Source organism: Melanotaenia boesemani, chromosome 11 (assembly GCF_017639745.1).
Source record: "Melanotaenia boesemani isolate fMelBoe1 chromosome 11, fMelBoe1.pri, whole genome shotgun sequence".
Lineage (NCBI taxonomy): Eukaryota > Metazoa > Chordata > Actinopteri > Atheriniformes > Melanotaeniidae > Melanotaenia > Melanotaenia boesemani.
This window is the reverse complement of record NC_055692.1, coordinates 663,581-690,000: the sequence shown is the minus strand read 5'-3', so window position 1 is coordinate 690,000 and position 26,420 is coordinate 663,581. Positions and strand designations below refer to the sequence as shown.

General features: G+C 45.2%; 1 protein-coding gene across 1 annotated transcript; it reads left to right on the top strand.

Moving 5' to 3' along the window:
• The first annotated feature begins 17,898 nt into the window (after positions 1–17,898).
• On the top strand, positions 17,899–24,912 carry si:dkey-3h3.3 (uncharacterized protein LOC100144568 homolog). Its single transcript, XM_042000514.1, has 4 exons — positions 17,899–18,051; positions 22,722–23,705; positions 23,974–24,194; positions 24,269–24,912. Exons 1-4 carry the CDS (start codon positions 18,046–18,048, stop codon positions 24,336–24,338), a joined length of 1,281 nt encoding a protein of 426 aa, XP_041856448.1. The 5' UTR covers positions 17,899–18,045; the 3' UTR covers positions 24,339–24,912.
• The last annotated feature ends 1,508 nt before the right edge of the window (positions 24,913–26,420 follow it).

Genomic DNA, 26,420 nt, shown 5'->3' with positions numbered 1-26,420 from the left:
TGTGTTTTACTGTCTATCAGCTGTTGTTTGTAAACACCGCGCGCTGCCTTGCAGGGTTCAGCTTGTTTGTAGAAAAACCTCCAAATGGTGCTAATTATCCCAGACTTGATGCTGCAGCCACTACACATAATTACGCTCCGATTCTAATGAGCATGTTAGTTATTAACAAGTCATTAAGCAATTACAGTCGCAGGCAACGATATGCTAATGAGTTCCGATCATCCCAGGATAGAAGATCCTTTATCCCCTGCAGGCTGCCGCCACCCTAAGTGGAGCTGGAAGCTGGAAGCTGGAAGTTGTTCCAGAAGTCTGGTGGTCTGTTCAGAAGCAGCTTTGCAGCCTGAGCCGTGCTGCCATGTTGTCGTTTCTCCTGCCACCTTCCCAACAAGCCGTTCTGGTTCAGTCTGTTTCCAGCTGGTCTGTCCTGAACTTTAACATCTAACCTGCTGACTGAGACCTGGAGAGTCTGGGATGGAGATCTGTGTTTACAGTTTCTCTTAGTATTAGCAAGCTGTCCCTGAACACATCACTGTCCGTGAACGCATCTTAGTGTTTGTTTTTCTGTGTTTATTGTTAGTTTTTTCCTTGCATGTTGGGGTCTGTGTGTTTTCGGTTTAGTTTTTCTGTCCTGTGGGTTCGTTGTCTGGTTTCCATGGTTTTTTGTAGTTCCTTCTCTGGTGTGTTGCTTTCTGTCTTGTGTTCCTCTTCATTAGTGCACCTGGTTGGATTCGCTCATTTGCTTCACCTGCTGGTTCACTTCCTCCTCAGAGCAATAAAAAGATGAGTAAAGCCTTTTCTGGCTCTGACCTGACAGGATGTGAAAGTGAAGCTAAAATTCTCTGGTGCGTGTTTAAGCTGAAGGATGTGAGTTTGGTCAGACTGTCCTGTTTGCTGCACTTTTGTTTTAAATGAAGGGAGGTTGAGGTGAAAAAGGTTTTCCTTCGTAATGACGTTTGCTGTCGTCGCTCCCGGACGCGGAAACGCGCGGTCATGGAGGACCACACCGCCGGACATGAAGCGGTGTTGTGTTGAGGTGTGTTTCTCCTCCAGCTCCGTCCACACGAAGGCGGAAAATTCCAACGTTAAATAAAATAAAATGAGGTTTAATTTAACGTTGAATTTTGTACATAATAATGTGAATAGTCATAATTAAAATGTTTAAGGCCAAATGATGTGAAACAGGCTCAACTTTCGTCACATTATTGTAAGATATTGTGAAAAGTCATTTAATGTGATGCGAGGAGGAATAAAACCCATCTGGACCAGGAGCTTTCTGGGTTTTATGATGGGCTGAGTGGGCCTCTGTTCTGGTCTGATGATGAATGGGGGGTAGCGAGGAAATGATGGTTTATTTGTTAATCTGACGGTAAAATGTGCCTCTGGTTCAGATTCCTGGAGTGAGGATCCTCAGCAAATTGATGTATGTCTCCTCATCCTAATTCTGCCTCCCTCCTCCCCCCCAGCAGCATTATGGATGGTTTTAAAATATTAATATGAGAGTGCATTTAGCGGGGAGCAGCTCGTGTGGGTTTTCTCCTGCGGCTCCACATTTAGGCCACGAGGGAATGTCTGCCGGCTTCTCTGCTGCATGATTTACTCTAAATGCCACATTTAAGATGCTGCTTCCTTTTGGAGGCTGTTGTATTTTCTACTGCTGGAACACGCAGAGAGAAACACGGCGCTGGTAAACACGTTCAGCCAGAGCAAACTCCTGCAGGAGGACCGCGGTGCTGTCCGGGCTGCACAGATTTCAGAGGAGACGCTGATTGAAACGGACGGAGTGTCGCATCTGGTTAAAGCTGAAGACAGAAAACAGCGTCCTCAGAGACAAACAAAGGCCTGAAAACAAACATCACAAAGAAAATAACACAGGCTGGAGGACCAGACGTCTCTGTGAACGTTAGCATCATCACACACAATTAAAAAGCTGATCTGAACGTTTCCTGCTGCTTCAGGAAGCCCGTCGGTCCGGATCGCTGCTGGTTCCTCTGCCTCCTGGATGAAGGGACGAGCTCTGCAGGCAGGTTTTTATTCCTGGTTGATCCATCACAATCACATCTCCACAAAACTTTACGCTTTTTTAGTTTGTTTGTAATTTTCTGCCCAGTTCAGTTCGAATCTGAAACCAGTGTGTTTTAACAAGTTTGGTGTTTATCAGAGGGGCGGAGCTTAAACCCAATAATCCAGGAAGATGTTATTACAGAGTAAGTTTTAATAAAAGTCCCAAGTTTCCTTTAACATCTTCTTTTAAGACCTGAGCCAACAACAAGAAAGCTGAACAGGACTCCGCCTCTACCATCCCACCAGGTGACAGCGGAGTTCCCCAGGGCTCCATGTTGGGCCACCCGTTGGCATGGTAACGTGCCAACCCTTGTGTCTGATGCAGACCTGGAAAGTCCTGGAAAAGCTGAAGTCTGGTCCATAAATCAGTAAAAGAATCTTTACTCCAGATAAAGAGCAGTTCTCGTGTTAAATAGATAAACCAGCAGGAAACTACAGGTCTTCCATCTTCATCACCAGGAAATGATCCTGGTCCGATCTGTTTAAACCAGACTGGAAGTTTTCATGAAGGCGACTTTTTCCAGGAACCTGCAGCTAGTCGGGGATTTCCTCCAGGATTTAAAGCACGTGGCTCGCTTCCATTTACTTCCCTTTCAAGTCATTAGAGGACAAAAACCGCCATGACCGGTTCACATTTCTGCTCCCTTTTTGGCTCATACTGCTGAATGAAGTTTAGTTCTAATCAAAACTACCAAGCGTGGAATTGTTGGGAATATTTTAACCCTTTAAGTGCCAGCTTGATGACACAATGTCAGAAAAAAGATTGTTTTTGTAATAGATTTTGGGTAGCTGGAGATTTTCAGTTTTAAACAAAACAAATAGAAACAAAACTGATTTTTATGCATAGTTTTTAATTAATTTATTAATTCGTTTATTTGTTGGAGTGTCAGATTTATGACTTTCTACCCTTTCGGGGTCATTAGAGGATGAAACTGTCCTGTCCCAAAGCTGATGACGTGAGGAAAAGACCTCGTCCCACATGGAGAAACCGGAGCAGGATGGAGGCCTGAAAAAGGCCGTAAGCTCCCACAAAGCAGATCTACAGGCCGTCCCGGCTGGAGGCCGTACGGTGGCGGACCACGGCTGGACTCGTGTGTGATCTGGTGTAAACAGTGTGTCCTGCACGGCCAGTGTGTTTTACAGCAGCAGGCAGAGCGTCGCCTTCCTCAATAATTAAGCTCCTGCTGCTCAGAGCGAGGCCGCCGTGCTGGAGGAAGTCAGGCAGAATGCGCCCCTCCCGTCCTGCGTCTGAAGATGCTTCCCTGGTGTTCATCAGCTGGACCCGTCACCTCAGCCCCGCTCATGGCGTTCAGCTCTGACACCGTGGTTATGTTTCCAACATGGAGGAGGTCCCCAGCACACCGGGATGGGGGATGAGCAGGATCCCGTCGCCTTTGTGTCAGCATTAAAGTTTTAGTTTGCTTGGGCTGTTTAACACGAGGACTGATCCCCGGCTGATGCGCTGGAAAGCAGCCATGGGCAACAGCATGTCCGACATCAGGCTGCAGGTCTCCAGGTGACGCGCTGCCACGAACAAGTGTTGGATTAGACCCGCTGGGACCTGAAGCTACATACGCTAACATCACCGTCTGGTGAGAAGCTACACACACACACACACACACACACACACACACACACACACACACACACACACACACACACACACCATTACCGTCTCACTTTTACACCAAAGAATCCAGAATATCAGTATGTTGATTAAAATACACCTTCCTCTTCATCAGGACCACCTTCCTCTTCTTCATCAGGACCACCTTCCTCTTCTTCATCAGGACCACCCTCTTCTTCATCAGGACCACCTTCCTCTTCTTCATCAGGACCACCTTCCTCTCCTTCATCAGGACCACCCTCTTCTTCATCAGGACCACCCTCCTCTTCATCAGGACCCCCTTCCTCTTCATCAGGACCACCTTCTTCTTCATCAGGACCCCCTTCCTCTTCATCAGGACCACCTTCCTCTTCATCAGGACCACCTTCCTCTTCATCAAGACCACCTTCCTCTTCATTAGGACCACCCTCTTCTTCATCAGGACCACCTTCTTCTTCATCAGGACCCCCTTCCTCTTCATCAGGACCACCTTCCTCTTCATCAGGACCACCTTCCTCTTCATCAAGACCACCTTCCTCTTCATTAGGACCACCCTCTTCTTCATCAGGACCACCCTCCTCTTCATCAGGACCCCCTTCCTCTTCATCAGGACCACCTTCTTCTTCATCAGGACCCCCTTCCTCTTCATCAGGACCACCTTCCTCTTCATCAGGACCACCTTCCTCTTCATTAGGACCACCTTCCTCTTCATCAGGACCACCTTCCTCTCCTTCATCAGGACCACCCTCTTCTTCATCAGGACCCCCTTCCTCTTCATCAGGACCACCTTCTTCTTCATCAGGACCCCCTTCCTCTTCATCAGGACCACCTTCCTCTTCATCAGGACCACCTTCCTCTTCATTAGGACCACCTTCCTCTTCATCAGGACCACCTTCCTCTCCTTCATCAGGACCACCCTCTTCTTCATCAGGACCCCCTTCCTCTTCATCAGGACCACCTTCTTCTTCATCAGGACCACCTTCCTCTTCATCAGGACCACCCTCCTCTTCATCAGGACCCCCTTCCTCTTCATCAGGACCACCTTCTTCTTCATCAGGACCCCCCTCCTCTTCATCAGGACCCCCTTCCTCTTCACCAGGACCACCTTCTTCTTCATCAGGACCACCCTCTTCTTCATCAGGACCACCTTCCTCTTCTTCATCAGGACCACCTTCCTCTCCTTCATCAGGACCACCCTCTTCTTCATCAGGACCACCTTCCTCTTCATCAGGACCACCTTCCTCTTCATCACGACCACCTTCCTCTTCATCAGGACCACCTTCTAGTACCTGGTCTGGTCTGTTCCTCAGACCATCTCTGGAAACCCTGGAGATGGTTGTGGGTGAAAATCCCAGTAAATCCTCAGACCAGTAGCCACGTTCAGAGTCTCTTAAATCCTCTTTCTTCCTCATCCTGATGCTCAGGTTGAACTTCAGGAAGTCGTCTTCACCACGTCTACACGCTGCCGTGTGATTGGCTGGTTGGATGTTGGTGTTAACAGGAAGTGGAGCAGGTGGAGCTGATGAAGAGGAGGATGGATGTTGGTTAACAATTAAAACTGTGAGGTTCAGTTTAAATTTGAAGAACCGCCGTTTATTCTTCATTCCTGGTGTGAACGTTTGGTTTTATGTTCAGTGTTTGATGAATCGTATTTCTGAATTTCTGCAGCTCACAAAATCAAACCTCCATCAGACGACTTGGGCTGAATACAACAAGCATCTTTAAAATCTCTTCATTAAAGGCAGTTTTTTGAATGGACCGTCCTAAGCTTCATGAATAGTCTCCTTATGACCAAAACCACATCAGTGCCATAAAAGAGGGAAAAAATGAAGCAACCAAATTGCTACTTCAGGCTCTGAGAGCTGCGAAGTGCTGTTTTCATCCCATTCTGACCAAAATAAATGTGTATTTTTATTATAGCATGTGTCAGGAGGTTGCTAATGGTGCTGGAATAAAAGACAACATTTTGATTCGGGGGCGTCGGTGGCACTGGAACCTTTTTTAGCTCCGTATCAGTGGTTGATCAAGTCAGAGAGGACGACCCGCTCGCTGTTAATGCTGATCTGCAGCCGGAGCCCCATCAAGCCAATGAAAAGCAGCGCTCCTCTGAAAAGATGCTGCGTCTTATTCTCAGGATGAGGCTGCACGTCCGCGTGAAAGACGGAGGCCAGCGAGGCTGCAGCCGCCGGAACAAAGCCTGCAGCGCAGCCGCGGGCTGCAAACAATAAAGGCCGCTTGCTTGACTCAGGCGCGTCTGCAGCTTCCTGTTATCACTGACAAGCCTCAGAAACCCTGCTGGACCTCCAGCCGAGGCTCCGCAGGAAGCCTGGCGGATCTCATTCAGCCTGACATTTAGCAGAGAATTAAGACACCAGAAGAAAAACAGTTCCTGTAATAAGATCCACGTTCCAGCCCATTACGGGTTTATTATTATTATTATTATTATTATTATTATTATTATTATTATTATTATTAATATTAATATTATTACTATTATTTCTATTTTATTGTTATTATTATTATTATTACTATTTTATTTTTTTTTATTATCATTATTATTTTTATTTATTATTATTGTTATTATTATTATTACTATTATTATTATTATTATTATTACTATTTTATTTTTATTTTATTTTTTTTATTTATTATTATTATTATTATTATTATTGTTATTATTATTATTATTACTATTTTATTTTTATTTATTATCATTATTATTTTTATTTATTATTATTATTACATTTTTTCTTTTCAGATCTTTCAGTCAACTAACATGAATAAATAAAACTAATATAAATATATAAAAGTCATTTTAATTCATTTAACTCTTTAAATGCCAGTTTAATCTCGTTATTTTACTATTGTTGGGGAAAATGAAATGAGTTATTTTCCATCTATGTTTGGCAGCAGTTTTTATTCATTCTTTAGTTATTTTACTTATAAGTGCTAAAAAATAGTAAAAACTGTCTTTAAATGTTTAAACATGTATAACACAAGAAAGAAGATATAACGTGTGTGTTTCTCTTGTTTTTTAAATGAAAACTGACCGTGTGTTAAACTAACATTTAAAGGGTTAAATTCATTTAACAGATTTGCATATGTGGTGGTTTTAATTTAAAAAAGTGTAAATAATATTAATATGTCTTGTATTTTATAGCAGTTCTTGAGAGAAGTTCGTCCTCTGACTGAAAGGTGGTAAATCTGAAAAATCTAAATTTGAATTTCCAGTTTCTTTGAAACTAAGATTTTCTGAGTAAGTCCTCCGGCGTGGAGAAGCTCGGCTGGAGGCTGGAGGTGATGGAGTTCAGCTGAAGAGGTGACTTTTCTGTCGCCGTCTTCATCCCAAGCAAACATCTGGCCATTCGTTGGGATGTAAAGCTGAACATCAGCTTCTCTGGAGGACGTCGCTTTGCTTCCATCAGCTGAGGCTGCTTCTCATCCCGCAGCCTCCCCGTCAGAAAAACCTGCATCTGGGACTGGGACGGACTCGTGTCTGAATGGTGGAAGACCAGCAGACCCAGCTTCATTTAGTTTTTCTTTTCTCCAACGGTGACCTTTTATTAAGGTTTTATTGTGTCAACATCACAATGTTCTACTGTGTTTGAATGCAGCCTGAGTCAGCAGCTGATGATGAACACCAGCCCAGACCAGTCCTGTCCTGTTCCAGCCCTGGTCCAGACCTGGACCAGCCCTGGACCAGCCCTGGACCAGACCTGGACCAGCCCTTGACCAGCCCTCTTTATGCTGCTCTAAAACTTCCCATTTTATCTTTTGCTAAAAATGGCTGAGTGCTGTGCTGCGTTTAAAGCCCTCCTCAAGGTCTGTTGTCTTCATTTGTCTTCTTGGTATCTTTGTCCACTTGCCAAGTCCGAAAGTCAAACGTTCCTCTAGACCTACATCCTCTGTTAGACCATAAATTTTGTACCTTGTAGAAGGAAACCGCTGGAGCATAAAGGACATGGGCACCCTCCTGCTTGTTTAGTGGCTTTAATTTATGCCTGTTTCCATGGCAACTATCTCCTTGGTCTCTGCTAAAGCAGTCACCTGACGGAGGTCCATTAGTAACTGTATCTGCTGTCTGCATGTGTATTAGTGCATAAAGGCTGCTGGTCTAAAGAGGACATCTGTCAGACTGTCATTTCACCACCTTTAAGTGATGCCTTCAAGTGTCCTCCGGCTTCATTAAGACCGGCTCGACTTCAGGCCGGGGGGAAGCCCGGAGTCAGAGCTGGTAGGTCCGGCTTCAGATGTCCCCCAGCAGAGAGGAGCCCATTGCATCATGGGACGTCCTCCAGCAGCCTCGGCCTCTAGCAGCAGTACTAAAGGATGGGTCACCAAACTGGACCTGCTATCAGATTCACCAGGAAAGAAAGTTTGAAGATGATCTGAAGGTAGAGAAGGTCTGATACCTGAAGGTTCTGCTTCCTGTTCTACTGTAGAACCTCTAAGAACCAGCAGTAGACCTGCAGGGTCCGAAGGAGTTTGGGAACCACTGCAGTAGAGAATCATGTCTGCTTTTAATGCAGAAGACATGAGGACATGAAGACATGAAGAGATGAGGACATGAAGACATGAGGACATGAAGACATGAAGACATGAGGACATGAAGACATGAAGACATGAGGACATGAAGACATGAAGACGTGAGGACATGAGGACATGAAGACGTGAGGACATGAAGACGTGAGGACATGAGGACATGAAGACACGAGGACATGAAGACATGAGGACATGAGGACATGAAGACATGAGGACATGAAGACATGAGGAAATGAGGACATGAAGACATGAGGACATGAAGACATGAGGACATGAAGACATGAAGACATGAAGACATGAGGACATGAAGACATGAAGACATGAGGACATGAAGACATGAAGACAGGAAGAGATGAGGACATGAGGACATGAAGACATGAGGACATGAAGAGATGAAGACATGAAGACATGAGGACATGAAGACATGAAGACATGAAGACATGAGGACATGAGGACATGAGGACATGAAGGGATGAAGACATGAGGACATGAAGACATGAAGACGTGAGGACATGAAGACATGAAGACATGAGGACATGAAGGGATGAAGACATGAGGACATGAAGGGATGAAGACATGAGGACATGAAGACATGAAGACATGAGGACATGAAGACATGAGGACATGAAGAGATGAAGACATGAAGACATGAGGACATGAAGACATGAAGACATGAGGACATGAAGACATGAGGACATGAAGGGATGAAGACATGAGGACATGAGGACATGAAGACATGAAGACATGAGGACATGAAGGGATGAAGACATGAGGACATGAAGACATGAAGACATGAGGACATGAAGACATGAAGACATGAGGACATGAAGACATGAGGACATGAGGACATGAAGACATGAAGACATGAAGACATGAGGACATGACGACATGAGGACATGAAGACATGAAGACATGAGGACATGTGAACAACGAATCCTCTCCATGACTTGGGAGAGGCCTGAAGTTCAGGTTTCCGTCTGAACCGGCCTGGAGACTCAGAAATCCAGTGCAGGACGTGTAGCTGCAGCCATGAGTCCGAGTTTCCCACATCTACACCAGATCGTTCCGGACTGGATCAGACTTTTCCTGCAGGTTTCTCCGCCCACCCATCATCTACCACCTCTCTGTGTTCTCGCCTCTGATTGGTTGCTCTAGAAGTTAAAACTATAACAGATGAGAACAGATCAAGTTCACATATATACAGGTTACATCCCAGATTCCAGGCCGGGCTGAATATTCCAGGTTTTCCAGGTTTTCCGTGTCCCACGGCTGAGGGTGGCCCCCAGACCCCATGAAGACCGGCTACCATGACACGGAATAAAAAGCTCCTGGTTTGCATCACAAAGAAATGAGGAGGAATGAGGGAATGAGGGGATGAGGAGGAATGAGGAGGAATGAGGGGATGAGGAGGAATGAGGGAATGAGGGGATGAGGAGGAATGAGGGGATGAGGAGGAATGAGGAGGAATGAGGGAATGAGGGGATGAGGGGATGAGGAGGAATGAGGAGGAATGAGGGAATGAGGGGATGAGGAGGAATGAGGGAATGAGGGGATGAGGAGGAATGAGGAGGAATGAGGGGATGAGGAGGAATGAGGAGGAATGAGGGGATGAGGAGGAATGAGGGGATGAGGAGGAATGAGGAGGAATGAGGGGATGAGGAGGAATGAGGGGATGAGGAGGAATGAGGGGATGAGGAGGAATGAGGAGGAATGAGGGGATGAGGAGGAATGAGGAGGAATGAGGGGATGAGGAGGAATGAGGGGATGAGGAGGAATGAGGGGATGAGGTGAAGGGAAAAGGAAGATTAAATAAATATCAGCTCAGATGGAAAAAAAGAGGAAAAATAAAACATTTACAAAAATGAAAAGAAAAGCAGAAAATTTCATTTTAAATTAAATAAATTGATGAATAAAATAATCAGAATTAATTCTAATTCTCTGTGGAGCTGGAATAAACCCGTGGTGCGTTTAATGGCTCCCAGTTTTTCTGGTCCAGATCCGGTCCCGGACTGAAGCGCGAGGATTAAACCAGGCTCAGCATTTCCATTTAATTCCACGCTTGTTCCTGCAGGAATAAAAGGCCTTTCCTTTCTCAGGGATCTCTGCGTTGATCTTTCCCTGCTATCCACGCAGCTTTGGGCCACTTGTTTGCTGCCATCTGACTTCAGGGATCAGATTAGAAAGCGGACTTAATCCCGCTGCGGCTCTTTCCAATATCACTAATGTAGCCTAGATTCTATTGGCTGAATTGGACAGATGTCTAAACCTCTTCAATCCGAGCCGCGTGATATTTTCACGCTGTGCAGCTCAGCTCTTCTTCTGATTGAAGGCAGAAAAAAAACACGTGAAACAGAAGCATGATTTTATTCTGGATCGTTTTAATTCCACTCCAGGAAAAGATGTTTAACACCGAGTTTTATTTAAGACACCAAACTCTCATTAAATGAGCAATTAGCCGTTCAGATGATTAAAAAGCTCCTCACACACATCTGAACACCTGGAAGAGTTTCTGTTAGAAATTCACCTGCTGGACAGAAACAGAAGCAGCTCCGCGTCCATCTTTCACCTGGTTTCTATTTAGAACGAAGAAAACCAGCTAGACCCATAAAAACAAATAAATATTCATTATCTGTACCGCGTCATCCATTACGGCTCGCGGGGAAGCTGGAGCTTATCCCAGCATTTAACAGGTGAGAGGCATGTACACCTGGACAGGTGAGCAGTCCATCGCAGGGCCGACACAGAGAGACAAACCGCTCAGTCCTGGAGGATCTAGACCAGCTGACCTAGCATCATGTCTTTAGATGGTGGGAGGAAGCCGGAGAACCCACGCAAACACGGGAAGAACATGCAGACTGACAGGCCGCTGTTCCGCTATTACTACCACTAATGATATTAATACTAATAATAATACCACTAATAATATTAATACTAATGATATCAATACTAATAATATTAATACTAATAATATTAATACTAATAATAATACCACTAATAATATTAATACTAATAATATTACCACTAATAACTGCCCTATCTGAGTAGTGAATATCTGTTTTTACTTTTCCATTTCCTAGTAATTTTAATTCCATTTTCAACACATTGTTTAGGTGATGGAAATATTGGGAGTGTGACGCTTCAGGCTGGAAGAGATACTTTCATTTTGAGTTTTACATAAAAGGGAACATTTTCTCCATGACCGCCTGAAACCCAGCAGGCCTTCAGGTGGAGCTGCAGTGACCTCTGCTGGACAAACTTCTGCACTGCTGCGTAATGCTGCCTTCAGGCTCCGCCAGGATGTCGCGCTTACCGCCGCTGGCTAAAGGAGAAGAAATGATCATATTCATGGAAAATTATGCAATTAAATGGCCAAACCTGTTCCTATCGTCAGTATAAAGCACGTGTTTTCATTAATAATCTGAGCACAAATCATGTAAATAAATAGTAAACAAACCTGAAATACTGTATAAACAGTGTATAAATAAATAAATATTGTATAAATTATTGATATTAAGTGACAGAAATTAAGTATTAACTGTGTCAATTAAATTGATCTAATATAAATAAAAGCACAATTTAAATAAACTAACATAATTCATTATGTAATATATACTATATACCTATATAAATAACATTTAATTAATACATCAGATAAATCAGATAAAAACTTCCCAATTTCCATCCATCCATCCACCCATCCATCCATCCACCCATCCATCCATCCACCCATCCATCCATCATTCCATCCATCCATCCATCCATCCATCATTCCATCCATCCATCTATCCATCCATCCATCCATCCATCCATCCACCCATCCATCCATCATTCCATCCATCCATCCATCCATCATTCCATCCATCCATCCATCCATCCATCCATCCATCCATCCATCCATCCATCCACCCATCCATCCATCCATCATTCCATCCATCCATCCATCCATCCATCCATCCATCCATCCATCCATCCATCCATCCATCCATCCATCTATCATTCCATCCATCCATCCATCCATCCATCCATCCATCCATCCACCCATCCATCCATCCATCCACCCATCATTCCATCCATCCATCCATCCACCCATCCATCCATCCATCCACCCATCATTCCATCCATCCATCCTTCCATCCACTCATCCATCTATCATTCCATCCATACATCCATCCACCCATCCATCCAACATCCACCCATCATTCCATCCATCCATCCATCCATCCACCCATCATTCCATCCATCCATCCATCCACCCATCATTCCATCCATCCATCCATCCTTCCATCCACCCATCCATCTATCATTCCATCCATCCATCCATCCATCCATCCACCCATCATTCCATCCATCCATCCATCCACCCATCATTCCATCCATCCATCCATCCATCCATCCATCCATCCATCCATCCACCCATCCATCTATCATTCCATCCATACATCCATCCACCCATCCATCCAACATCCACCCATCATTCCATCCATCCATCCATCCATCCACCCATCATTCCATCCATCCATCCATCCACCCATCCATCCATCCATCCATCCATCCACCCATCATTCCATCAATCCATCCTTCCATCCACCCATCCATCCACCCATCCATCCATCATCCATCCATCCATCAGTGCTTCTGTAAGTCCCAGACTCGCCACCAGGAGTTGATAAAGGGCAGGAGACTGGAGGAGCGTGAAAGTGGAAAAGACGAGGTGGTGGGAGCAAGGAAGAAATATGAAGTGGTTGGTGAGCAACAACTGTATTGTGAATGTATTTATTATGGGTGACAGTTCAGACAGAGAAGATAGTCTCATGCCATGGCAGGAAGCCAGTAAGAAAAGGAAAGTGAGGAGTAGTAGTTCTGTGAGTGCTAGATCAGGATCGGAGAGTGATGATGTGACAAGAAAGGCTAACAGGTGGGATGATAAAGTGGAGGATGGGCAAAATGAATGGAGAATCATGGTTACGTTCAAAGAGGGAGGGGCACATTTTCATCCCTTTAAGATGGCGAATGATAAAGAGAAGCAGATGGGGAAAATTATCTTTGCCAAGTTTCTAAATAACAGGAGGCTGCTGGTTTTTGCAAAGGATAAAGCACAAAGGGACTCATTTTTACGCACAGACTCTCTTAGTGCGCAAAGAGTTACTGTTCATATTCCAGGAAGTGCAGCAAAGCACAGAGGGGTGATTCGGGATGTGCCCTTGGAAGTGTCAATGGATGTAGTTTTACAAGAGGTAAAAGGAGGGAGAGTGGTGAAAGCCACTAGACTGCAAATGCACAGAACCGGTGTTAAGACCGATAGCCTCTCAGTTGTTTTAGAGTTTAAAGACGTTCTTCCTAAACGAGTTACTTTAGGCTTCCTAAGCTATGATGTAAGAGAATATGTCCCAGCACCCCTAAGGTGTTTTCAATGTCAAAGATCTGGACATACTGCAACGCAATGTAGGGGAAAGCTAAGGTGTGCCAGATGTGGTTGGGAGCATGAACATGGCAAGTGTGACAAAGAGGCAAAAATTATGTGTTGCAACTGTGGTGGGGAACATAGTGCCGCTTATGGGGGGTGTCCAGCGCAGAGGCAAGCAAGGGAAATCATGAAATACAAAGTTACCGATCAAGCATCTTGTGCTGATGCAGCTAAAAAAGTAAAGCAAGCAGAACAAGGTAATTTCCCAACACCGCAGGTGATGGTCTCTGGAGCGCAAGCTCTCAACCCCACAAGGCAAAAGGAGGCAGATCCATGTATAAAGGAAATCAATAAAGACACACTGCTTGTGGACAAAATCAGCTTTGTTGCTTTTATTTGTCAGACGGTTAACGTAGCAATGCAGCAGCAGAGGAAAAGTGACAGAATCAAGACAGTAGTAGAGCCAGCAGCAGAATTTCTGGGAAACAGACAGGTACAGGCAGAAATAATTATTAAATGTTAAATAATTAAATGTTAAATCCTGTTAGTTATGATGGATTATCTCAGGCTGATTGAAATACTCATGGTATTTCATATCCTACAATGGAATGCCAGAAGTTTAATAGCTAAAGGACAGGAATTTTAAAAAGTAGTAATAGAAATGGATTTTGTCCCGGATGTTATTTGCATTCAAGAATCATGGCTGAGGCCACAGCTAGATTTTGTTATGCCAGGATACACACCTATCAGATGTGACAGAAGTGACTCTCATGGTGGAGGCTGCTTAACATTTCTTAAAGACACGCTAGCTTTCAGACAAGAAGTTGTTTCCAATGAATACGAATGTATAGTAATCAAAGTGTGTAGCCCTAGGGGAGATGTCAAACTAGTCAACTTCTACAATCCATGCAAGAAATTAAGCCAGGAAACCTTTCACAATGTTGCAGCAACAGTTGACAGAAGAGAAATTTGGTGTGGTGATTTTAATGCCCATACCACACTTTGGGGAAGCGACCACACGGATTCGAGTGAGGAGGTAGTTGAAGAGCTCATGGAGGAAAGGTCTCTTGTCTGTTTAAATAACGGTAGAGCTACCTGTTCCGACGTTTGTGAACTACAAGGTTCCAGTTTTCAGCTGCCACGGGCATCCGGTCAAGGATGAAAGAGGAGTTCAGTTCCATTGCAATTTTCTTTATTGAACTCTAGTTGTAACTGAGTGTGGTCTACAACAAAGAAAGAATTAATGCAATCAACAACATATCCAGAACAATAAGTACTAAATAGTCACCGCTGTATTCATGTAGTTCAGCAGAGGGCACTAAGTGACCATAACTTATCCTTACATTAACCTTCTTTACATAAGTCTTCTTAGATTCAGTTTAAATTATAGCTCAATACATGAAATAACATAAATTCGGTGAGCTATAGGCACTTTTCTTACAATTAAGAACTTACTTTAGTTTCATTTACTCACGCTCAGAACAAGGGGAACTGACTGAGGAAGAACATTTACACTTAGCATGCTCTGGCCATATTGCACATAGACCTGCTAAAAGGTGTATTGTCATTGGCTACCCAAGATACATATGAACCAATCCTGTAGGCTTATACTCAGTACACTGTAACAGGTCTTAAAGGGGCACACACGTCTATCTAGGGCCTTTTCAACACTACCAGAATAGATGTAGCAAGAAACCGTGGCTCCTGCCTGGATCTAACCCTAGTTACAGGCAGCATGAGCAGTCTCTGCTAAAGAAGGTCCTGCATGCAACTGGGTTTTCAGCACCAGGACAGGACCAGCTATGCTACGCCCTGTTCAGGCAGCTGCCTGACGTTGTGCTCAAGTTATTTAACAAGATTTGGAGTGAAGGAGTAATACCGGTTAGTTGGAAAAGCGCTTTGACACTGCCGTTCAGTAAGCCTGGCAAAGATCCAGCTGATGAAGGAAACTATCGGCCAATAGCGTTAACTTCTCACTTGGCAAAATGGATGGAAAAAGTCATTGTTAACAGACTGACATATTTTTGGAACAAAAAGGTTTGCTTAGCCCTTGTCAAAGCGGCTTTAGAAAAGGTAGATCAACTACAGGTGTGCTTGTCAAAGTCAGTAACGAGGCAGAGAAAGCTGTTAATAATAAAGAAGCTCTGGTTATTGTATATTTTGATATAGAGAAAGTGTATGATTCTATGTGGAGAGAAGGACTCCTTATTAAATTGGAAAAGTTGGGCATTAGGGGCAGACTGTACAACTGGGTCCTAGACGACCTCTCAGCAGAGTATAGCATTTCGAATGGAGTACCACAGGGCAGCTCGATTAGCCCAATATTATTCAATATCATGATTAACAACATTTTTACAAATATTGGCAAGGACATTGGATCATCCCTCTATGCTGATGATGGAGCCATATGGAAGAGAGGGAAGAATGTCAACCATGTCGTCAGTTTAGTCCAGGCCGCTATTGACAAAGTTGAGCAGTGGCCGTACGATTGGGGTTTTAAAATGTCTGTCAGTAAGACATGTTACATGATTATTACTAAGAAGAAGAAAATAGCTAATGTCAGCCTCAAGATTTATGGGCAGAGCATAGAAAGAGTTAAGGAGTTTAAATATTTTGGTCTGTGGTTTGATGAAAAATGTCTCTGGAGGGCACATGTCAGTAAAGTAGAAACCAAATGTAAGAAGGTGCTGAACCTCATGAGGTCTGTGTCAAGTTACGATTGGGGAGCAGACAAGCGGTCACTATTAGGCATTTATAGGGCCCTGATCCGATCATGTATAGATTATGGTTGTATTGTGTATGGAGCAGCAGCCAATCATATCTTGGAAAAGACAGACCGTATACAGCATAGAGCATTGAGGATGTGTATTGGTGCAGTGAAAACAACCCCCACAAACTCTTTGCTGGTGGAAGCTGGGGAGCTGCCGCTAAGACTTAGAAGGCTCAAATTGTCTCTTGTATACCGGGTAAAGTTAAAAGGTTCAGGAGACGAGCAACCAGCTACAGGTGTGCTTGCAGACTGCTGGGAGTACCTGCAAAAACAAAAATGTAAAGGGTTTGGGTGGACAATTGAAAGTATAGCTGCACAATATGGTCTAAACATGCTTGATTATAGTCCTGCCTTAGTGTGGGGCAATGTGCCCCCCTGGATCCTTCCGGTACCAGAGGTGGATATTAAGCTCATTGAGAGAAGGAAAGGGTGGAAAGGAACTGACACCGGTCCCCTGGCAGAGGAGTATGTGAGGATGAGATCCTACAGCTACTTAAACATATACACCAATGGCTCAAAGGACCCAGTATCTGGACATGTTGGAGCAGGAGTATTCATTCCAGAGTTCAGTATGTCCATCTGCAAAAGGATCACAGATAACTTATCAGTATTCACAGCAGAAATAGTGGCTATCATACTTGCTTGGATAGAGGAGATTCAACCTGAGAGAGTTGTCATCTGTTCGGATTCCGCCGCAGCTATGGAGAGTCTTAACTCCAAAGAAACATGTAGAGATGACTTGCTGTTGGAAATTCACCTAATACTGTTTCGCTTACAGAGAGTTGGCCTTGTTGTAGAATTTTGTTGGATCCCCACACATGTGGGCATTGTGGGAAATGAAAGAGCAGATGAAACAGCAAAGAGAGCATTAAAACTATCTAACACTGAAATAAATAAAGTTTCATTTGGAAGAAGGGAGGCAACATTCTTGATTCGTGCAGCAGTAACAAGAGCATGGCAAACTAACTGGAACGCAGATCGCAAAGGGAGACACCTGTATAGCATCCAACAGTCAGTAAACGTAGAGGTACCTAAGGGAAGGGATAGGAGAGAGGAGGTAGTGTATTCACGGCTCAGGTTAGGACACACGGGTCTGAGGGCAACACTGTATTTAATGGGTAAAGCGGAAACAGATAAATGTGAGGTATGTGGTGTCATAGAAAAAGTATAGCATGTGTTAATGGACTGTAGACGATTTATACCACAGAGGAATATACTGAAAGACAAATTGTACATGCTAGGCAGGGGCTGGAGTTTGCAGGGGATCTTGGGAAAGGGTGACAACGCCAAAGACTGTAATAAGGCATTAATGGGATTTATTAAGAGCACGGGGTTAGTGCATAGATTGTAGTTTTTTTTTCTTTTTATATATATATATATATATATATATATATATATATAGGTACGTATCTATAACAGATTAGCCTGTAACCTGAAGAACTAGTCGCCCTAAGCATACACACCCCGATACAGTAGGTGGCGGTATGCACCTGAAACGTTGGTTGCGACCCGCCATGAAGAAGAAGAAGAAGAAAAAGAGCGTGAAAGTAAAACCTCAGAAGCAGCTGGAGGGTTTCTACTCTGGTTTCTTCCAAACATCGCCGGTGTTTTGGTGTCGGTTTGGATCAGCGCACTTAGAGAGAATCTCTGACGTCTTTTAAGATGGAGGTAGGTCCAAATGTTTGCCTTTTAACCTGATTAACGATGCTGAAACACCGCGAGATCTGACGGGAGTTTGAGCTTCGTTAGCTTAGTTAGCTTCTGGGCTTCGTTCAGGTTTCACTTGTGTCGTGTTTGTAAACAGGAAGTAAAGTTTTAACTCGATGCTTCGATGTCACACGAATATATTTTTAACATGATTAGCTTTCGTCAGAGAAGAACGCGGTAAGTTGGTTAGAGAAATAAAACACGCTGCTTCCGGTACCGAAGTTCACCCTTCAAAGTAAAAGTCCGCGGCTGAAACGGAAGTAGAAGTTGATTTTCAAATGTCGTGACTTAGTAAACGTTACAAACAGACTGTAAACAGCTGCGTTTCTGGTTCTGATTTATTTGTCTGTGTGCTTCCTGAACCTGGTTCCTATTTGTTCATCTAGCTTCTATAAGAAAACAGATCAAACTGGTAATGGAAACACCTACACGTAGAAAGTTTTTATGCCCTCATGAGGTGGAGACAGTGGATCCTGATGACGGATTATTTACCAGCGTCTATGACTCCCAGGCGGCTCATAAAGCAGCAGAAAACATAACATAAATAGCATTTTCAGTTAGGATAGAAAAAGATGAAATAATTCATACTATAAAAAAACGTCTGATGATGATGATGATGATACTAATGAAGAACTTAACAGATGAAGTTATTGACCTGATAAATGTAATTTATCATTAAACAGGAGTATTTCTTGTAAAGGGGCTCTTGGTAATCTGATGTTATATATTTTTTAATTTATTTAAATATAATGTTTTATCTTATTTATTATGAATTATGGAATTAATGTAATCTTGCTGGACCTGACCGGAGGGGACACAAAATAAAGGAGAACAATGAAGAGAAGTAAGAAGGAAAGTAGAAAAAAGGAAGAGGAGACAAAGATCCAGCAGATAGAAGCAACGAGCTTCAATCCAACCTAACAGCAGACAAGCAGCTGCTACACCTGTACAGAAACACAACAGAGAATTTCCTACAGCTTTTACAGGTAAACTAAGCAGACAATCATCAGGAGTTCCTAAAAATAACCAGACAGCAACAACAACATGTATCACAACAACAACCAAAGAACCAGAAACACACACACCTGAACCAAAGCATCTCTGACCCCTCCATCATACGGGGTGTGTGTGCGCCACGGTTTTGTTCTGACCTGCGTGGCGGGGTGTTTTATACCGGGAGCGTGTCAGGTGTGGAGCGCCTGGTAGTGCAGTCCACCCAGCAGGATCAGCAAGATAACAGGAGGAGTGGAGAATCACAAGATTCCACTTCCAGGATAAACGTCTCGTCGTTTTTGATGACAATAAAAAACAGAAACCTCCTGACCGGTTCGACACGCCATGTTTTCATGGTTCAGCAACGCAAATCTGCACAAGGGCTTTTATTTTGAGGAATGAGGAGGGATCAGAGATGAGGCCACGCCCCCACAGAGGATGAGGAATGAGGAGGGATCAGAGATGAGGCCACGCCCCCACAGAGGATGAGGAATGAGGAGGGATCAGAGATGAGGCCACGCCCCCACAGAGGCAGACAAGGGCAGCTGCTTTGGTTACAGCTTTATATTTTTCTATTAATTCTAGATTTATGTTAAATGAAAACAGCATAACTCTGTCATGGAAGCGCTTCCTCAGCCTTTCGCCCCGTTGTCTTATAATTTGCTCCTAAATAAGGTCAGCCTTCTTGTCAGAGGACAGTCTGGTCCTGGTCGGTCTGTTTGTCCCACAGAAACCTGGTTTCTAAGCGCTTCACTGAGGAGGAGGTTAAGGAGTACATCACATTTCCTGGTGCTCCAAAGCGAAAGGAAGTTGATTTAAAAGAGGTCCGTGACATGAACTCGTGGAGCTGTTCAGACTGGTTTGGTTGGGAGGAGAACTGGACCTTCTGGAGAGGTGACAACGGGCTTTTCTACTGGACGTTCGACATTTATTTCTGCTGCCTCATGTTTTCGGTGCTGTTCATGTTCTGCTGGGGCTCGGGAAGGTTTTCATTCACAGTAATAAATGTTTAAAGACCAAATTTCAACTGTTTTCACAAACAGCTGTTTTTACTTCTCACTTAAATTTATGAGATTAAACTAAAAAAAAACCTAATACATGTGTCTGTAAATGTTTTTATTTCTTTCTTTGTTGCTTTGATTTCTTTTGTTTGTCCCCTCCTATCAGTGACTGTATCCGTACTGTTATTGTGCTGTGTTTGCCAGTAAACAGGAAGACTAATCCTCCGGTCAGTACAACGGTCAGGAAAACACGGCCTCTCCGTTCCAGAGGTTTTGGTCTCAACTGAACCACATCCAGAATCCTTCGCTTCGTAGGCCTGATTGGACGCTTCTGTATTGGAGGTTTTTCCTTTCTTTTTCTTAAGTCCAGCATCTCCTCCAGCTTCGGACTTCAGGTCTGAAAACCAGAATCCTCTCAGAGCTCCTAACCCAGCCTAAAGATTTCTAGCGAGGAATCCAGAACGTTCTCAGAGACCTCTGAGCAAGGACTGGTCTCAGCGAGGAGGTGTGGTCGACCCGTTGCTAGGTATGAGTCAGCATTTCAAAATCTGTGGTGGGTTGACTGGTCACCTGTCCAGGTGAACTCGCCTCCCCTGCTGGGTCAGACCCCAGCTTCCCTGCACCCTGAACTGGACTAAGTGTGTGGAAAGGGTGTAGAAAATGAATGAATGAATGTATAATAGTTTAAAGTCCAGCTTTGGGGCGTAGAAGGTCAGATCAGTGGATGGAATGACAGGATCTCCAGGACGGCGGCGCGGCAGAAACCTCTGGTAAATAAAGAGTCAGCTGTACTTCAGGACGACCCTGCAGAACGTGGAAACCGTACTCACAGCTGAGGCTGCTTTTGGTGTGAACGGGGTCGACGGCTCAGGGTTTCTAGTTGCCGACCGGCCTATCAGGAGCAGCACAGGTTGGCGTCCAGGTCCAGGGAGCAGGAGCTGGTCCGGTTGGTCAAGCAGCATAAACCTGTTTTCATGATTCCTGCTCCATCCAGGTCGGCAGCCTTTAATTCACTCTGGACACCATCCGTCTCCTCTGCTTAGGGGACTCCTAGACCTCTTAAAAGTCCTCCTCCCTGCTCTTATCAGATCTCCTGAGGACAATTTAGGAATAGATTTTTATCTTTGCTGGGATCTACTCTTTGCTTTTAGGGGAAATTCTAGGAAAACATGATTCCTACGCTGAGTCTTTAGGATAACAGCCCCTGGTGTCTGGGAGTAAAGCCAGCCGTCATACAGCTCCACTCAGAAACCGAGTTCCTGGAAGTTCTCATTGATGAGATGGAGAGATGGTGTTAGTAGACGGGTCAGCAGCATTAGCAGTAACCATGATGTTAGTGTCTCCTCACCTTGCTTCATGGGTGGGTGGATGGGTGGGTGGATGGTAGCTCATTGAAAGAGCATAAAGACATAGCGATACCCTCAGTCACACTAAAGGTTTCCTGGATGGGAGGGGTTGTGTTGGTGCAGCATTTCTGGACCTAAAGAAGGCTTTTCACACTGCTGACCACACCGTTCTTTTATCTAAACTAATGAAATTCAGCCTTCAGTTTAATTTCTATTCGACCTTCGAGGCAGCTAACGTGTTCCTGCATCCGATGTGCTGGTTTACAAACTGGTCTCTCACACATGAAACCACACCCAGACAAATACAATCATTATATAACAGAAAACCGTTACCGTATCATCACTGCCATATTTTGAGGACACACTTTTCTGAGTTTTGATCATTTTAAATATTTTACATTTGCTTCTACTCTATACAAAATACAACGTAAAAAGCAACTCGCCCAGTGGTGAGCTACCGGGTCCATGGTGGAGGAGGTTGTGTAGCACCATACAAACACACTGCCTTCGGTTCAATCAGTGACTGTAAAACCTGGATCCGTGTACCATTTGCCATAAAAGAACTCTCCTCATAACACTTGCAAGAACTGGTTTGAACCAAATCAACATTGTACTCATTAGAGTTTCTGCAGGTTTCCTGGTTACCGCGAACCAGGTTCGTCTAATGGCTTCATTAACAAGACGTGCTCTTATTTTGTTTTACTTCCTCCCTTTTCTCTGTTTTGTCTCTGCCTGTACGCCAGTGTCCTCTTTCCTTGTAAATATTTAGTTTTAATCTTTACTTTTTAAACTAATGTTTAAAAAGTACATTTTCTGTTCATTAATGTGCCCCTGAAACCAAGAAATAAGTCAAGAAGTAAGGACTACGACATGAATAAGTCATAAGTACAGCTGCAGGGAGCACCTCCCCACTTAGACTAGCATCCGGATCAGGACCTGCGTCCGGATCAGAACCTGCGTCCGCATCAGGACCTGCATCCGGATCAGGACCTGCGTCCGCATCAGGACCTGCATCTGGACCAGGACTTCTTTAATGTGGTGCTTTATATTCATGGTGGAGGCTTCAGACCAGCCGGACCTGCACCGAACTTCTAATTATTTATTCTGTGTACTTGATGCATTTTTATTCTGTGTAAATAAACTAAAAAAACAAACATTGGGAAGATTCTGGCATCAAACCTCCGGTGTGTTGAGGCGGTCAGCTGACGGAACGCTGGTGAGGTCTGACCTGAGGGACTGGGTTTTCCAGGACGGGTTCTGGATCTAATGATGAACTCTGTTTCTGTTGCAGTTCCTCTCAAACATCACGCTGCTCATTCATGAGGATCGTGATGGAGATCTGGGAAGCCTGAAGGGGATCCTGGCTCCTTACAGGGCCCAGAAAACCGGCTCCTGGTACACAGTGAGGGGAACCTTTGAAGAGCTGGACCTGCTCGTAGCCAAACTGTCTCGGCGGGATGAACGTCGGACTTTCCAGGAGAACCGGCACTCCGTCAGCGTGTCAGAGGTCGTGATGGACTACATCCAGCAGAAATGTGCAGAGAAGCTCCAGAAGATTTCAGGTGAATGTTTCGTCCTCGACATCCAGCCGGACGTCCAAGTGGGCCAGAGTAGATCCAGGTCCTCGGTTCTGGTGACGTTCAGACCACATCGTGGATCTTTAAATGCTGCCGACTCATCACGTTTGGACTTTGTGATGCAGCGATTCATCACCTTCTACCAGAGAACATTATCTGACCTGCAGGTCACATCCTTCCATCTGGGTCTGGATCGTCCAGGTCTAGACCATCTGGTACCAGACCATTTGTCAGATCTAAGCAGGAAGTTTCCACGTCTCCTCTTCAGACCAGGCCAAAGCAGGAAACAAGTAACCGTCATTGGACCTTTTCCTTACATCACTAAACTCAGGGAATTCCTGTGGGACCGGTCCAGCCGCGGTACGGCCGACAAGCATCGGACCGGTGTTCCGGACGGGAAGCCGTCCCCAGAACGCGGCAAAGCCAATGAAGAGGAATCCTGTCCGATCTGCATGGAGCCCATACAGACCAGGGAGACACTGCAGTGCCGGCATTCCTTCTGCAGAGGATGCCTGGCCCAGGCCTTCAGACACAAACCAGTCTGTCCCATCTGTGGACAGGTCTACGGGGTCCTGAAGGGGGTCCAACCCGACGGGGGCACCATGGAGGTCAGCACCAAGCGCTCCTCTCATTACCCGGGATACGAGAAATACGGAACAATAATCATCCAGTATTACATCCCAGGCGGCATTCAGACGGTAAGACACCCAAGGATCAGGTCTGAAAATACATCCAATCAGGAAGCTTCCTGATTCTGGAAAGTTCCAGAATCAGGAAGCTTTCTCCAGATGAGAAGGAGTCAGATTTCAGTAAAATTCCTGTAGCATTTCCTCCTGGGTTCTTCCGGCTCTGAACCCAAACCAACTAGAAACCAGCTGTAAAACGCTTGTCTCCGTGTCCTCTGGTCAGGTTTTATGGGACGTGGAGACGAGGACGTCTGGTGTCTGAATGGTTTTATCTGTGCAGGACGACCATCCAAAACCCGGGTCAGCCATACGAAGGCGCATCCCGGACAGCCTACCTGCCGGACTCGCTGGACGGCCGGGCGGGGTCCTGAAGCTGCTGAGGAGAGCCTTCCTCCAGAAACTGGTCTTCACCGTGGGACGGTCCACCACCAGCGGCAGGAACAACACCGTCACCTGGAACGATGTTCACCACAAGACCTCCATACATGGAGGACCGTCCCAGTAAGTCGCCATCATCGTTACACCCAGCTGATCTTCATCAACATCCAGAGCTGACCAGTGTAATCTGATTACAGTTACGGATACCCAGATCCAGACTACCTGAGCCGAGTCCGAGAAGAACTGAAAGCCAAAGGAATCGAATAACGTGGCGTCACCGTGACTGGACCAATCAGAGAGCAGTTTCTTCCACTGAATTTGAGTTTATTTTTTATCGTTTTAATTTAATTCAATGTTATTTTATTTTTTTCTAATGTTTGTGTTCTATTTGTAAGTTAATCTTTGTTGTTGTGCTGTGACCTTATTGGACGGGTGACGTTCCTGATCACCCTGACTGATCTGACCGAGGAGACGCTGGTCTGTTTGTCTCAGACTAAATATCAGCTGTTTTCATTCAGAAATGTCGTAGCGTCCAAGGACACCATGATTACCTACGTGCCCTGAAGGCAACATGTGTTCTGGTCCAGGGGGAGGTTTCCATGAGCCCACCTGGAAGCTTCAGAACCGGTTGGATCAGATCCGGTTTGGTCATCTTTATCCATCAGGTGTTGGTTGGAACCCGTCCCTGAGACCCAGTTCTCCCGGTTTTCCCGCCGCTGGTCTCTGAGCGGAGGTGTAGCGCATCGCCTCCTTCAGACAGAGGCTGCAGCAGGAAGTCTGACAACATCTTTACCTGTATTTACCTTTGTTCACAGAAACTAATCAATAAATCCTGATCGCACCACCTCTGATCCTTATTTTCTGAGCTTTGTCCTACATGTACGTATACACTCGATCAAGTTTACGACATTCGGCTTCTTCTGTCTGAATGAAGCTAAAATCCACCGAAACCTTTACAGGTGAACTTCAATAACCTTTCTCTGAACAGGTTTCAGTGCAGGTGAAACTCAAAATTAGAATATCGAGCAAAAGGTATTTTCAGTATTTAAACTTAAAGGGAACTAATAAATCAGCTCATTGGATGCAGAGAGACCTCCAGCATGAAGATCACGGCTTCCAGCCGATGGAAACACAAACATCTACATCTCAGAAGTTAGAATATTACGTGAAATCAATGAAAAGGAAACTGGATCCAGAACTGTGACCATGTCTAGTCCTGCGTATGAGCCAGGTCTCGGTCTAGTCCTGCGTATGAGCCAGGTCTCGGTCTAGTTCTGCGTATGAGCCATGTCTCGGTCCAGTCCTGCATATGAACCCAGGTCTCGGTCTAGTCCTGCGTATGAGCCCAGGTCTCGGTCCAGTCCTGCGTATGAACCCAGGTCTCGGTCTAGTCCTGCATATGAACCCAGGTCTCGGTCTAGTCCTGCGTATGAACCAGGTCTCGGTCTAGTCCTGCATATGAACCAGGTCTCGGTCTAGTTCTGCATATGAGCCAGGTCTCGGTCTAGTCCTGCGTATGAACCAGGTCTCGGTCTAGTCCTGCGTATGAGCCAGGTCTCGTTCCAGTCCTGCATATGAACCCAGGTCTCGGTCTAGTCCTGCGTATGAACCAGGTCTCGGTCTAGTTCTGCGTATGAGCCAGGTCTCGGTCTAGTCCTGCGTATGAACCCAGGTCTCGGTCTAGTCCTGCGTATGAACCAGGTCTCGGTCTAGTTCTGCGTATGAGCCAGGTCTCGGTCTAGTCCTGCGTATGAACCCAGGTCTCGGTCTAGTCCTGCGTATGAACCAGGTCTCGGTCTAGTCCTGCATATGAACCCAGGTCTCGGTCTAGTTCTGCGTATGAACCCAGGTCTCGGTCTAGTTCTGCGTATGAGCCAGGTCCCGGTCTAGTCCTGCGTATGAACCAGGTCTCGGTCCAGTCCTGCATATGAACCCAGGTCTCGGTCCAGTCCTGCATATGAACCCAGGTCTCGGTCTAGTCCTGCGTATGAACCCAGGTCTCGGTCTAGTCCTGCGTATGAACCAGGTCTCGGTCTAGTCCTGCATGTGAACCCAGGTCTCGGTCTAGTTCTGCATATGAGCCAGGTCTCGGTCTAGTCCTGCGTATGAACCAGGTCTCGGTCTAGTCCTGCGTATGAGCCAGGTCTCGTTCCAGTCCTGCATATGAACCCAGGTCTCGGTCCAGTCCTGCGTATGAACCCAGGTCTCGTTCCAGTCCTGCGTATGAACCCAGGTCTCGGTCCAGTCCTGCGTATGAACCAGGTCTCGGTCTAGTCCTGCATATGAACCCAGGTCTTGGTCTGGTTTCTTTAGTCCAGGTCAGACGCTGCTGACGTTGCGTTCAGGAGC

Bases quoted from the DNA above. Each gene is read 5' to 3' on its own strand.
- si:dkey-3h3.3 (XM_042000514.1), top strand. The intron at 23,706-23,973 runs GTAAGACACCCA...TTATCTGTGCAG, and splicing joins TCCCAGGCGGCATTCAGACG to GACGACCATCCAAAACCCGG. The intron at 24,195-24,268 runs GTAAGTCGCCAT...ATCTGATTACAG, and splicing joins ATACATGGAGGACCGTCCCA to TTACGGATACCCAGATCCAG.